At 50.5% G+C, this 14,973-nt stretch overlaps 1 protein-coding gene across 3 annotated transcripts in view; it reads left to right on the top strand.

Annotated features, from left to right (window-relative positions):
• The window catches only part of ITGAL (integrin subunit alpha L), a 40,273-nt gene continuing 25,903 nt past the window's right edge, over nt 604–14,973 (top strand). Inside the window, exons 1-11 of one of the 3 annotated variants that reach the window (XM_005652999.3) lie at nt 604–851; nt 1,970–2,072; nt 2,691–2,785; nt 2,893–2,960; nt 3,614–3,731; nt 3,856–3,986; nt 5,509–5,654; nt 8,575–8,707; nt 9,159–9,309; nt 13,619–13,692; nt 13,771–13,903. In XM_005652999.3, the coding sequence (XP_005653056.2) occupies nt 608–851; nt 1,970–2,072; nt 2,691–2,785; nt 2,893–2,960; nt 3,614–3,731; nt 3,856–3,986; nt 5,509–5,654; nt 8,575–8,707; nt 9,159–9,309; nt 13,619–13,692; nt 13,771–13,903 (1,396 nt within the window). In that variant the 5' untranslated portion in view covers nt 604–607. 3 annotated transcript variants of the gene reach the window in all.

The following is a 14,973-nucleotide window of genomic DNA, read 5'->3' as shown; positions in this document are numbered from 1 at the left end:
GACACGGCTTGGATCTGGCATTGCTGTGGCTGCAGCTTAGGCCTACAGCTGTAGCTCTGATTCGACCCCTAGCCTGGGAACCTCCATATGCCACTGGTGCGGCCCTAAAAGGACAAAAGACAAAAGACAAAAAACCAACCAACCAAACAAACAAACAAAAAAACCTGGGTTGTGTTTTTATTGTTGAGTTACAAGAGTTCTTTATATATTCTAAATACAAGTCCCATATCAGAGCAATAACTTGCAAATCATTTATCTCCCATTCTGCGGAAATAATTTTTTGGTTTTTTTTAGCCCCGAGATGAGTTCCTAAAATACAGTGTTCTGTAACTTGTTCTTTTTCTTCATCATGGGCCTCCTTCAATGTCAGGAGAAAGCTGTCTCATTATTCCCCCCCACCACCTTCTTTCTTTCTTTCTTCATTCTTTCTGGCGACCGCATAGCTTTCCATTATAGCTGTACTAGAGTTTACTGGACTAGTCCTCTGCTGAGCTTTAATATGCTTTAAGCTCATGGGCAGATGATATGAAAATGCAAAGCAGGCACAGGAAGTGTCTCTAACCTGCTTACACTTCCTCTCTGAACCCGTGTGGTTTCACAACCCTTCATGTACAGCCCTCCCATCACCACCCACCCCAACCCAGTGTCAGCAGCCTGGTGCCTCAGTGAGAAAGTTCCATTGCAAGAGGCCCCAGGGGCTCTATCATTTCCGTCTTTCACCCTGTCTGGGTTGCCAGCAAATCCCAGGGGCCCTCTGAGACTTCGCCTGGGTATGGTCCCTCCAGAAGCTTCAAAGATGAACTCCTGCATCATCGTGATGAGGCTGCTGCTGTCCGGGCCTTTTCTCTTTGGTAGGCAAGGGAGGTGGGGAGGGGAAGGGACCTGTGCCTGTGACCAGGGAAACTGCAGGGCTTTGTGGAACCAGAGTAAATGTGCAGCTGTTCTGAGGGTAGGATGGGCCATTTCATTGGTAAAGCGAAGCACAGGAAGTCTGGAGGAAGAAGCCGGCAAAGAAAGCATGGGCAAGGTATGAAGGAAAAGACAGAGAAGGGAAAGAAAGGTGAGAATGATGAGAGATAGGGGAGAGGGCCCTTTAAAAAAGGTCAGTGGTTAATGGGTCCCTAGAGCTGGTCCAGGATCTGGTCCCTCCCAGAGAAGCATCACCTCTCTGTGCCATCTTAGGCAAAACCTTTACCCTTTCTGGGCCCCAGTTTCTCCATGTGAATAAAGGACAGGACGAGCATCTCTGATACCTAGGATGCTTGGATATTAGCCTGAGGCGTGGAAGGAAAGCAGGGCGGGAAAGGAGTTTGGGACTTTCAGATGACGCCTAGGCTCACTGAAGTGAGGGATGTCACGGGGGAATTTGAGATCTAATAGTTAACGGGAGAGGGTGGTCCATGGTCCGGTGGGGAGTGAGGGACCATTAGATGAGAGCATGGAGGAAGCGTCACAGTATCAAGGGATCTTGCACTTTCACCAGGAGGAAGTCTGAGACCAATTATCTGATTTTCAGGGTAACTGGCCCTCAGGCCTAAGGGAGAAGTGGACACATAGGAAAATGTACCCGCCTTGGGACATTCTGACTGCCTGGTTGGGGTGGGGAGCGGTGGCCTTCGCTTTGCTCCTCCACCTTCTCATTCGTCTTTCTTTGCCGAGCAAACAAACGGGAAATTGTGTGTCTTTCCCAGGCTCTGGCGCCGCCAGAGGTCTGGGTAGGAAGGCATCCCTGCTTCCATATTTGCTGGAGTCCGGGCCCTCAAGGAGCGGGCCAGGGAACGGATTCCTGCCCTGCTGTTGGGGAACCCCCGGGGAGAAGAAAGCCAGGTCCTTGCGGGTCTGGCCGCCCACTTGGGGCACGTGGGCGGCAGCCAATCAGCGCCCGGCACTCCAGGGCCGGGGGGTGGGGTTGGGGCGGGGTTGGTGGTCCCTGACCGGAAGTGGCTGACAGGCTCCTGGTCTCCCACAGCCGCCGCCTGGAGCTACAACCTGGACGTGCGGCACGTACAACACTTCTCCTTCCCACTCGCCGGCAGGCACTTTGGGTACCGTGTCCTGCAGGTTGGAAATGGGTGAGCTGCCCCCCGCAGGCCCTCCCTGCCCTGCGCCCTGGCAGTTTCTAAACAGTCCTCTGAACAGTTTCGAGGAGTCCGTGGTGGGATTTCCAAGAATCAGGAGCAGGACCATGGGGTAGTAGGATAAGGACCATCCATCGTTAAAGTGCCATAAGTGCCTAAATCCAAGAGAAATGTATCACCACCCCTAAAGTGCTTTGCTGCACTTCCAGATTCCCCATTCTCTCCCAGACTAAAGGGTGCGCTCCTTGAAGGCAGGGATTCTGTTTCTCTTTCCAGCCCCTTACCCCATCCCTAGTACAGACCACAGCCTAGCACAAAGCAGTTAGGCCATAAATGAGTTGAGTTGATGTCTAATTGAATGAACTCGTAATGTGACATTCTGAAAAATCATTCTCTGGACCTCTGTTTTTCTGGACTGTTAATAGAAAAGATCTTTAACTTTTAAGAATTGTGACATATTGGATTTTTTTTTATCTGGGATTAAGTAGGGAAAAGGTGGGGGCTGAGAGATGGGGAGTGGCTGCTTTGAGATACCTTGTGGGGGATCTGAACCCCCTTAATAGGTAGGATGTGGGTGACCAACTCCATCTCACAAGTGAGATTTCTCATCAGGGTTTTCGTGGGAGCTCCAGGTGAGGGGAACAGCATGGGAAGCCTCTATCAGTGTCAGCCAGACAATGGACAATGCATGCAAGTCACACCAAGTGGTGAGTAACTGGTTCGGGAGCTGGGAGGAATGTCAGGAAATCAAGGCTGCCCCCTGCCACACCTGGATTGTCTAAGTTCCTTCAGACCAATCTTCTGGTGCCAACAGGTTCCAACTATACCTCCAAGTACTTGGGAATGACCTTGGCGACAGATCCCACAACGAACAGTCTTTTGGTAAGAACTTGATAGAGTGTGATATTGATGCCTGTGAGACTTGATGCTCAAAAAGAGATATTGAAAAGAAGGAAGAGGAGTTCCTGTCGTGGCGCAGCGGAAACGAATCCGACTAGGAACCATGAAGTTGCGGGTTTGATCCCTGGCCTGGCTCAGTGGGTTAAGGATCCGGCATTGCCATGAGCTGTGGTGTAGGTCAAAGACATGGCTCGGCCCTGGCGTTGCTGCGGCTGTGATGTAGGCCGGCAGCTGTAGCTCTGATTCGACCCCTAGCCTGGGAACCCCCATATGCCATGAGTATGGCCCTAAAAAGACAAAAAGACCAAAAAAAAAAAAAGAACTACTTTGCTTTGGTAACAAGCTGGAGGTGGGGAATGAGATCAGGGGATGACAATTCTGAAGGTCCTTGTTCTTAGCTGATAATGCCCAAAAGACACCACCACAAGAGCAAGCACCAACCCTTTAAAAAAAATCGTTGCTTCCTGGAGTTCCCTTGTGGTGCAGTGGGTTAAAGATCTGGCCTTGTCAAGGCAGTGGCTGGGGTGGCTGCGGTGGTGCAGGTTCAATCCCTGGCCCGGAAACTTCCACATGCTGCAGGTGCCGCCAAAAATAAATACAATAAATAAATAAATAAATATTTGCTTCCTTTTCAGGCCTGTGACCCTGGGCTGTCTCGGACATGTGATCAGAACATCTATCTAAGTGGCCTGTGTTACCTCTTCCACCAGGGCCTGGGGGGTCCTGTGCTGCAAGGGCGCCCTGGTTATCAGGGTAAGGATCTGGGGATCCAGTGGGTAAAAATACCTCCAAATGGTGGCTTCTTCCTGGGAACTGCACGGACAGGTCAAGCCCTGCAGGCCCTTTAACTACATCTCTCTGTGTCTGGCCCCTGCAGAATGTATAAAGGGCAACGTGGACTTGGTATTTCTGTTTGATGGATCAAACAGCTTGAGTCCCGAAGAATTTCGGAAAATCGTGGACTTCATGAAGGATGTGATGAAGAAACTCAGCAACACTTCCTACCAGGTAAAGGTATTCCATAGGATTCCTGGTGGTAGGCGCTAGATGCCTCCCTGAGCTCACTCAAGGCACTCAGGAATCATCTAGAAGGCCATGGTTCTAGAACCTAAGGGCATGGGCCTCGGCTGCCAGGATTCTCCCTAATTCTCATTTCTGTTTCATTTTGGCTCTTGCTTCCCTCTTCTCTTACTCTCTGGCCTGGCGCCCTCAACTTTTTTGGATCACATGGGCCTGTGGAAAGCTCCCATGCTCACATGTGAAAGTTTCTGGAGGGTTTTTTTGGTGTTTGTTTTTGCCTTTTTAGGGCTGCACCTGCGGCACATGGAGGTTGCCAGGCTAGTGTTCGAATCAGAGCTGTAGCCGTCGGCCTACGCCACAGGCACAGCAATATGGGATCGAGCTGCATCTGCAACCTACACGACAGCTCACAGCAATGCTGGATCTTTAACCCACTGAGCGAGGGCAGGGATCGAACCCGCGTCCTCATGGTTCATTGCCTTGGGTTTGTTACTGCTGAGCCACAACGGAACTTCTGGGTTTTTTAGCTTTGTTTGTTTGTTTTGTAATCTTTCTCTCAGCCAACCCCTCCCTCTGCAAATTCCAGTTTCTCAGAGACAGATTCTGACTGGCCTTGCCTCAGGCCAGTGGTCATCTTTGGCCCAGCCAGTTGTACCCAGGTTAGCAGGGTCACTCAGACGGCTGCCGAGAACCATCTCTGTTGGTGAAGTAGGCAGACCCGGAGAAGCAGACCCCAGCAGATAGCATTCCATGAGAGATTCGAGGCTAACCTGATTTTATTTCTATATGTTTCTCTACCGCCTCTTTTTTTTTTTTCTTTTTCCCAGGGCCACACCCATGGCATATGGAAGTTCGCGGACTAGGTAGGGGTCGAATCAGAACTACAGGTGCCAGCTTACACCACACCCACAGCAACACGGGACCCAAGCTACACCTGCTGCCTACACCACAGCTCACACACAACGCTGAATCCTTAACCCACTGAGCGAGGCCAAGGATCCAACCCACATCCTCGTGGATACTAGTTGGATTCGTTTTCACTGAGCCACAACCACAACTCCCTGTACAGCCTCATTTTGATAAGAACGATTGGAGTCAGGAATGCGGAGTAGGGTTGCCCAGGTCCTGCGTAAGAAGGGGAAACTACGTAGTTCCCGTCGTGGCTCAGTTGTTAACGAATCTGACTAGGAACCATGAAGTTGTGGGTTCGTCCCTTGGCCTTGCTCAGTGGGTTAAGGATCCAGCGTTGCCGTGAGCTGTGGTGTAGGTTGCAGACGTGGCTCAGATCCTGCATGGCTATGGCTGTGGTGTAGGCCAGGGCTACAGTTCTGATTGGACCCCTAGCCTGGGAACCTCCATATGCTGCGGGAGCGGCCCTAGAAAACACACACACACACACACACACACACACACACACACACACACACACACACAGAAGGGGAGACTAGGATGAACAAGTGGGAGGGATAGGGAGCGACATTTCACATCTTCCTTCTTTTTTTTTTTCTAGTTTGCTGCTGTTCAATTTTCCACAACCTACCGTACAGAATTTACTTTCTTGGATTATGCTAAACAGAAGAACCCGGATGTTCTGCTGAATAATGTCAAACACATGCGCGAGTTGACCAACACCTTTGGTGCCATCGACTATGTTGCGTGAGTTCCCTTTTAAGAGCGAGCCCATCTATTGGTCGGTCTGTGTGTATAAACGTCTTCAAGTTGAGGGTGTAGGAACCCCCCAGGTGGCTTCAGCAAGGGGCAGGTTCTTGTAAGAATTCACGTGGAGGAGCTCCCGTTTTGGCGTAGCGGAAATGAATCTGACCAGGAAGCATGAGGTTGCCAATTCGATCCCTGGCCTCGCTCCGTGGGTTAAGGATCGGGCATTGCTGTGAGCTGTGGTGTAGATCACAGATGAGGCTCGGATCCTGCATTGCCGTGGCTGTGGTGTAGGCCAGCGGCTACAGCTCTGGTTAGACCCCCTAGCCTGGGAACCTCCATGTGCTGTGGGTGTGGCCCTTAAAAAAAAGAAAAAAGAATTCAGGGGGAGCAATTTGATTTTATTTTATTGTCTTTGTAGGGCCGCACCTGAGGCATATCGAAGTTCCCAGGCTAGGGGTCCAGTCAGAGCTGTAGCCGCTGGCCTGCACCACAGCCACAGCAACGCCAGATCCGAGCCTCGATGGCGATCTACACCACAGCTCACGGCAGCACCGGATCCTTAACCCACTGAGTGAGGCCAGGGATCGAACCTGCATCCTCATGAATACGAGTCAGATTCATTTCCACTGAGCCACAACAGGAACTTCAAGTGGAACAATTTTAGTCCAGCTTCTTTTGGTCGTAACAGGACTCTACACCAACTAAATCCCAAAGGGAGATTCTTGAGAGGATGCTCACGAACTTTCAGGACAGAGAATGTTGCCAGGCCTCTTGAGGGATTAGAACCAGGACTTGGAAAGTGATTGTGGCTGATGGCAGCCGAGGTAGAGTCACATCTTAAATGGGTATCACCTTTTGAAGTCACCATAGGAACCCAAATCTCAAATTATTTTCGAAGAATTCTTTGAATTGCTCATAAAGTCAGTGTATTCAGAGTTCCCGTCATGGCTCAGAGGTAACAAACCTGACTAGTGTCCATGAGGTTGCAGGTTTGATTCCTGGCCTCGCTCAGTGAATTAAGGATCTGATGTCACTTTGGCTGTGGTATAGGCTGGCAGCTACATCTCTCATTTGATCCCTAGCCTGGGAATATCCATATGCCTCGGGTGTGGCCCTAAAAAAGTTAAAAAATAAAACAAGATTTTAAAAGTCATTGTATTCAAGTCCCACATAGGAAACTAGCATCTCCTGATTTTTTTTTTTTTTTTGGCCACTTATGGCATACAGAAGTTCCCAGGGCCAGGGATCAAATGCACACCACAGCAGTGACAACACCAAATCCTTAGGCTACTGGGCCACTAGGGAGCCCCATATTTTAAAATCTACTATAGAAATTTTTTTTCCCAGAGTTGGAGCAGATTGTTGTGTTCAAATTGAGGCCTAGGTGAACATAGTTGGGCTGTGTGTATATGTGTACGTTCCCGTTGTGGCACAGCAGTAGTGAACCTGACTAGCATCCATGAGGATGCAGGTTCGATCCCTGGCCTCACTCAGTGGGTTAAGGATCCGTTGCTGTGAGCTGTGGTGTAGGTTGCAGATGTGGCTTGGATCTGGTGTTGCTCTGAGCTGTGGTGTAGATCAAAGACATGGCTCAGGTCCCTCGTTGCTGTGGCTGTGGTGTAGGCAGGCAGCTACAGCTCTGATTAGACCCCTAGCCTGGGAACCTCCACATGCTGCTGGTGTGGCCCTAAAAGACAAAAAACCAAAACAAAAAACCAAAACAGGGGTCTTTCCTTCAGGAGCTTAAAGTTTAGGGAAAACCCGACACAGAAACAATTCTCTTTGATTTTCTAGGAGACTTGCTGTGGCAGAGATCCACAGGCAGCCTGGCAATGGTAGAGGAGGCAGAAAACATGTTATATGAACTTTCTCTAGAATCATAGAATTGCCATAGAAACCCACCCTTCCACTGAAATCTCACCTAGACCACCAGCATATCTACATGATAAAAGCGAAGTTGCCACGTGGTTGAAATGAGAATAGAAAACCCAAGCCCTTGTTCCTGCAGTGACACAGTGCATGAAGAGTCAGACTGCAGTGGCTCGGGCCGCTGTGGAGGCAAAGATTTGATCCCCACCCTGGCACAGTGGGTTAAAGGATCCAGGTTAAAGGATCTGGTGTTTCCACAGCAGAAACTCAGATTCCGTCTGGTGTGGGTGCAGCCATAACCAGAAAAGGGCAGGGAGGGAGGAAGGAAGGAAGGTAGGAAAGAATAGAGAAAGAGAAAGAGAGGGAGAAAGAGAGAGAGAGAAAGAAAGAAAGAAAGAGGAGTTCCCGTCGTGGCTCAGTGGTTAACGAATCCGACTAGGAACCATGGGGTTTTGGGTTCAATCCCTGGCCTTGCTCAATGGGTTAAGGATCCGGCGTTGCTGTGAGCTGTGGTGTAGGTTGCACATGCGGCTCAGATCCCATGTTGCTGTGGCTCTGGCGTAGGCCGGTGGCTACAGCTCCGATTCAACCCCTAGCCTGGGAACCTCCATATGTCGAGGGAGCGGCCCAAGAAGTGGCAAAAAGACAGAAAAAAAAAAAATGAAAGAAAGAAAGGAGTTCCCGTGGTGGCTCAGTGGTTAGCAAATCCAAATCCAACTGGGAACCATGAGATTGCAGGTTCGATCCCTGGCCTTGCTCATTGGGTTAAGGATCTGGCGTTACCGTGAGCTGTGGTGTACGTCGCAGACATGGCTCGGATCTGGCATTGCTGTGGCTGTAGTGCAGGCTTGCAGCTACAGCTCCGATTTGACCCCTAGCCTGGGAATGTCCATATGCCACTGGTGTGCCCCCTTCCCTGCAAAAAAAGAGAATTTGGAAGGCAGGGGACACCCACCTGGGGATTGTGTGAAAGGCTGTTGCCATGGTGAGGGGGAGACCTCATGCGATTTGGGGGAGCCTCTCACATGCCTCCCTTTCCTGGACACAGGAGTCACGTGTTCCAGCAAAAGCTGGGGGCCCGTCCAGATGCCACAAAAGTGCTTATCATCATCACGGACGGGGAAGCCACCGACGGAAAGGACATCAGCTCCGCCAAGGACATCGTCCGCTACATCATTGGGGTACGGGCCCCAGGACCCTCCTGCTTCTTGGGTGCCATCTTCCCTGGGTTTTTTTTTTTTTTTTTTTTTTTTTTTTTGGTCTTTTTAGCTATTTCTTGGGCCGCTCCCGCAGCATATGGAGGTTCCCAGGCTAGGGGTCCAATCGGAGCTGTAGCCACCGGCCTACGCCAGAGCCACAGCAACTCGGGATCTGAGCCGCATGTGCAACCTACACCACAGCTCACGGCAACGCCAGATCGTTAACCCACTGAGCAAGGGCAGGGACCGAACCCACGACCTCATGGTTCCTAGTCAGATTCGTTAACCACTGCGCCACGACGGGAACTCCTTCCCTCTCTTTTTCCCTGAACCCAACTCCCCTTTCTCCCTGGGGCTGGGGTCTCACGCAAATGAAAGGAAAGGGATCAGCAGTTCTGGGCATGCCAGCGTGTCGCTTTCCGCTCCCCCACAGGTCGGAAAGCATTTTAAGACCACGAAAAGTCAAGAAACACTTCACCAGTTTGCCTCAAAACCCGTGGAGGAGTTTGTAAAGATTCTGGACACGTTTGAGAAGCTGAAAGATCTATTCACCGAGCTTCAAAAAAAGATCTATGACATTGAGGGTGAGTGACAGACCCCAGGAGAGAGGGTTTGGGGGGTTGAAAACAGAAACTCACCTGGGACATTAGATCAGAGACACACGGAATAATAACGGGCACTACACGACATTGTAGATCCACTGTGCTTCACTTTGAAAAATTTAAAAAGAGGTGTTCCCATTGTGGCTCAGAGGGTTACGAATCCAACTAGTAGGTAGTTCCCTTCATGGCTCAGCAGTAACAAATCTGACTAGTATCCATGAAGACATGGGTTCAATACCTGCCCTTGTGTAGTAGGTTATGGGTTAAGGAGCCGGTGTTGCAGTGAGCTGTGGTGTAGGTTGTAGACCCAGCTCAGATCTCGTGTTGCTGTGGCTGCTGGCATGGCTGGCAGTTGCAGCTCTGATGATTTGACCGCTAGTCTGGGAACTTCCATATGTCATGGGTGCAGCCCTGAAAAACACACACACAAACTGTCTCTTAGTTATCTGTCTCGCACACGAAACTCTGAGGTCTATTGTGGGCAGCACTGTGCCTGCTTTTCCTCTACTGGATCACTGGCACCAAATATTTAGTGGCTCTGAATATTTACTCAGTCTTCATAATACTTGTTACATTTCTTAAAAGCTTACAGATAACAGGCCCTTTTTTTTTCTGGCCATGCAAGTTCCCCGGCCAGGGATGGAGCCCTTGCCACAGCAGTGACCTGAGCCACCACAGTGACAATGCTGAATCCTTAACCTGGTGGGCCACCAGGGAACTCATCACAGGCACTTTATCTCTATCATTGCATCTCTTCATCTCAGTATCCTTGCAGAGCTGCTGGTATTATTTTTACTTTATTAATTCATACCGGCAACACCTGTGGGACAGACACTACCAATCAGATGATACGGCCAACAGAGACCTCATGTTCAGGATGGATAAAGAAAGACGGGTGTTCCCATCGTGGCGCAGTGGAAACAAATCCAACTAGGAACCATGAGGTTGTAGGTTCGATCCCCGGGTTAAGAATCTGGCGTTGCCGTGAGCTGTGGTGTAGGTCGCAGACGTGGCTCAGATCCCATGTTGCTGTGGCTGTGGTGTAGGCTGGCAGTTGTAGCTCTGATTTGACCCCTAGCCTGGGAACCTCCTTATGCCGTGGGTGCAGCCCTAAAAACCAAAAAAAGAAAAAGACAATAAAGCAGTTCCTGATGTGCCACAGCGGGTTAAGAGTCCAGTTGCAGTGGCTTAGGTCACTGCAGAGGTGCAAGTTCAATCCCTGGCCCAGTGCAGTGGGTTAAGGGATCTGGCATTGCTACAGCTGCAGTGTAGGTCACAGTTGCTGCTCAGATTCAGTCCCTCTCCTGGGAACTTCCTTATGCCCCTCAGCCATAAAAAAAAAGAAAGACAGTTAAATGTAAACAAAGAGGATAATTAAAGATCGTAATACGTGTTATAAAGAAAATGAATAAAGTGAGAGTTCCCTGGTAGCCTAGTGGATTCAGGATCTGGTGTCGTCACTGCTATAGCTTGGGTCACTGCTGTGGCACATGTTTGTCCCTGGCCTAGGAATTTCTGCATGCCACAGGCACAGCAAAAAAATGAATAAAGTGATGAGACATTTAATGGAAATAAGCCACTTTATTATTTTTTTTTTTCTTTTTACAGCTGCACCTGTGGCATATGGAAGTTCCCAGTCTAGGGGTCAAATCAGAGCTGCCGCTGAGGCCTATGCCACAGCCATAGCACACCAGATCCTTAATCACTAAGTGAGGCTGGGAATTGAACCTGCACCCCTGCAGAGACATTGTCGGGTCCTTAACCTACTAAGCCATAACGGGAACTCCCAGGAAGAAGTCCCCCTGCCCTTTTTTCACTTTTTTTTTTTCTCGGGCCGACCTCTCAGCGTAGGGAGGTTCCCACACCAGGGGTCAAATCGGAGCTATAGCTGCTGGCCTCCATCACAGCTCACAGCAACGCCAGATCCTTAACCCACTGAGCGAGGCCAGGGATCAAACCTGCAACCTCATGGTTCCTAGTCAGATTCGTGTCTGCTGCGCCACAACGGGAATGCCAAGAAGCCGCTTTAGATGAGCTTTTCAAGGAAGGCCTTGAAAAGTCACTCTGAGATGACTTTTGAGCTGAAACATGAACAATGAGAATCAGCCAGCCATACGAGGAGTGTGGGAAGAGAGTATTGTCATCAGAAAGAAGATCGAGTGCAAAGGCTGGGGGATGGAGCCGGGCAAGGCGTGTGGGAGGAAGGGGACAAATGTTCAGTGTGATAAAGTGTGAGGAGTAAGGAAGGAAGAAGGTTGGAGAGTAGGCAGGGCCTGGCAGATCCTCATGAGAACTTTGGATTTTAGTCGACAGTCCAATGGGGAGTAGTGAAGGGTTTTGAAGAAAGAGAAAGATGTACTCTGGGAGTTCCTGTTTCTGGCTCAGTGGAAACGAATCTGACTAGGAACCATGAGGATGCAGGTCCGACCCCTGGCCTCGCTCAGTGGGTTAAGGATCTGGCGTTGCCATGAGCTCTGGTGTAGGTTGCAGATGAGGCTTGGATCCCACGTTGCTGTGGCTGTGGCGAAGACCAGCAGCTACAGCTCCAATTCGACCCCTAGCCTGGAAACCTCCATATGCCGCAGGTGCAGTCCTAAAAAGCCAAAAAAAAAAAAAAAAGATGTGGTCTGATATACACTTTTGGGGACCACTCCAATAGCATGTAGAAGTTCCAGGGCCATGCATGGATCAAACCTGAACCACAGCAGGAACCACAGCCACAGCAGTGACAATGCTGGATCCTTAACTCACTGATCCACCAGGGAACTCTCTGATATGCATTTTAAAAAAAGATTACTTGACTTGCCCTGTAGAAAAAAGGTATAGAAAGAGGAAGAATGAGGAGTTCCCATTGTGGCTCAGGGGATTGAGATCTTGAGATGGTGTCCGTGAGGATGCGGGTTCGACTCCTGGCCTTACTCAGTGGGTTAAGGATCTGGCATTGCTGCAAGCTGAGGCGTAGGTCCCAGATACAGCTCGGATCTGGTGGTGTTTGGCTGTGGTATAGACTAGCAGCTGCAGCTCCAGTTCAACCCGTGGCCCAGGAACTTCCAAATGCTGCAGGTTCGGCAGTAAAAAAAAATAAATCAATAAATACGAAAGAGAGAGAATGAAGTCAAAGAGACCAAATTAGCAAGCTCCTGCATTAGTCAGGCAGGCGAGGAGGATGGCGCCAGCCAGTGTGGTGATGATACAGGCAGGTGGGGGGTGGGACAGGACAGATGTGTTTTGCAGGTAGAACCATCCTGATTTGGTCAGGTGCCGGAGGCAGAATGGAGGGGGAAAGGGAAGAATCCAGGTTGATTCCTGGGCTTTAAGAGTGAGGGGAGGAGTTCCCGTCATGGCGCAGTGGTTAACGAATCCGACTGGGAACCATGAGGTTGCGGGTTCGGTCCCTGCCCTTGCTCAGTGGGTTAACGATCCGGCGTTGCCGTGAGCTGTGGTGTAGGTTGCAGACGCTGCTCGGATCCTGCATTGCTGTGGCTCTGGTGTAGGCTGGCGGCTACAGCTCCGATTAGACCCCTAGCCTGGGAACCTCCATATGCAAAGGGAGCGGCCCAAGAAATGGCAAAAAGACCAAAAAAAAAAAAAAAAAAGAGTGAGGCGAAGCCTGAGTGGGAGCAGAAATCAAAACATGCCTCTTCGACGTGCTGCGTCCGAGTAATGGGCCAGCCACATTTAGGGCTGATGGAGTCATAGGAGACTCTGCTTACATCACTTCCCCATCTGACTCTAAAGCTGATGCTCTGGGGAGTTCCCTGGTGGTCTCGAGCTTAGGATTTGGCGCTTTCACCACTGCAGCCTGGGTTCAGTCCCAGGTCAGGGAACTGAGGACCACCCCTGCCGCACCCCCCCCCCCCCCGCATCAAGCTGCTGTGCACCAAGGCAAAAGCAATCAATCAATCACGAAAAGGTTCGACCTCAGGAGTTCCCATTGTGGCTCAGTGAAACTGAACCCAACTAGTATCCATAAAGAGGCAGTTTCATTCCTTGGCCTCACGCAGTGGGTTAAGGATCCAGCATTGCAGCAAGCTGTGGTATAGGTCGCAGACGCGGCTCAGATCCCAAGTTGCTGTGTCTGTGGCGTAGTAGGCCAGCAGCTGCTGCTCCGGTTCGACCCCTAGGCTGGGAACTTCCACGTGACGCAGGTGCAGCCCTAAAAAAAAAAAAGATTCATGCTCTTTCTACCTGGCCTGCAGGTAGACACTGTGTTTTTCTCAGTCCTTCCTTGAATGGCCCTGTTTTCACTGCTCCCTGAGTCTTGGCCCTTTCTCCCTGCTTCATCCCTCAGGCACAAGCAAACAGGACCTGACGTCCTTCGACATGGAGCTGTCCTCCAGCGGGATCAGCGCGGACCTCAGCAAGGTGAGCAGCGGACCCGAGCAGGGGGCTGAGGGAGGTGGTGGGGACACGGCTGACCTCTTCGTCTCCCTCCCTGGGCAGGGCCACGGCATCGTAGGGGCTGTCGGAGCCGAGGACTGGGCTGGGGGCTTCCTCGACCTGAAGGCAGACCTGCAGGGGGATACATTTGTTGGGAATGTACCACTGACACCAGAAGTGAGGGCGGGATATTTGGGTGAGTACTTTTCTTTTCTGCTGGGTTCTTTTGGTTGTGGGGAACCAGAGAGTGGCTCAGACTGACTTTCAAAATAATAATGAAAGCGGCGTTCCCGTTGTGGCTCCGTGGAAACGAATCTGACTAGTACGCATGAGAATGCAGGTTCAATCCCTGGCCTCACTCAGTGGGTTAAGGATCCAGCATTTCCATGAGCTGTGGTGGGTCACAGATGTGGCTGGGATCTGGCATTGCTGTGACTGTGGCAGAGGCCAGGGGCTACGGCTCCAATTCAACCCCTAGCCTGGGAATCTCCTTATGCTGCGGGTATGGCCTTAGAAAGACACACACACAAAAATTTAAACTCTGAATTTGTTCATGCTGTTTGCTTGATCCGATCCGTGCCTGAGACCTACACCATAGCTCATGGCAACGCCGGATCCTTAACCCACTTTGTGATGCCAGGGATCGAACCTGCAACCTCATGGATGCTAGTCAGATTTGTTTCCACCGAGCTACAACAGGAACTCATAAATAAGGTTATAATACTCTTCCTTTTCCCCTTAATAACCCCTCACCTGGGTATCAATCATGTTTTTATTTTCTGTGTTTTATGATGCAGTATTTTGACATTTTGCCTCCTTGCTAACCCTGGAGAGACTGCCCCTCCCAAGGCTAGCTGATTCCTACAGGTAGCAAACAACTTACCTGGGAGCAGACCTTCCATACACCAGCTAAAAGATCCAGAGCTAGCATCCCCAACCCCCCCTTTAGCTAACTTTCAGCACCAGGCTGAAATTACCCCTGACCTAAATCACCCCAGGCCCAGATACTAGACAACCGAAGACCATCCCTGTAGCCCAGAACCCCCACATCTTTCAAAACCATCCAATTTTTTTGTTTGTTTGTCTTTCATTTTTTTTTTTTTTAGGTCTGTACCTGTAGCACATGGAGGTTCCCAGGCCAGGGGTCCAATCGGAGCTGCAGCCACCAGCCTACCCCACAACCACAGCAATGCGGGATCCGAGCTGCGTCTTCCACCTACACCACAGCTCACAGCAACACTGGATCCTTAACCCACTCGGCGAGGC

This window comes from Sus scrofa, chromosome 3, assembly GCF_000003025.6.
Source record: "Sus scrofa isolate TJ Tabasco breed Duroc chromosome 3, Sscrofa11.1, whole genome shotgun sequence".
NCBI lineage: Eukaryota > Metazoa > Chordata > Mammalia > Artiodactyla > Suidae > Sus > Sus scrofa.
Note: the sequence above shows the minus strand (reverse complement) of the source record. Positions and strands in the feature narration are given on the sequence as shown.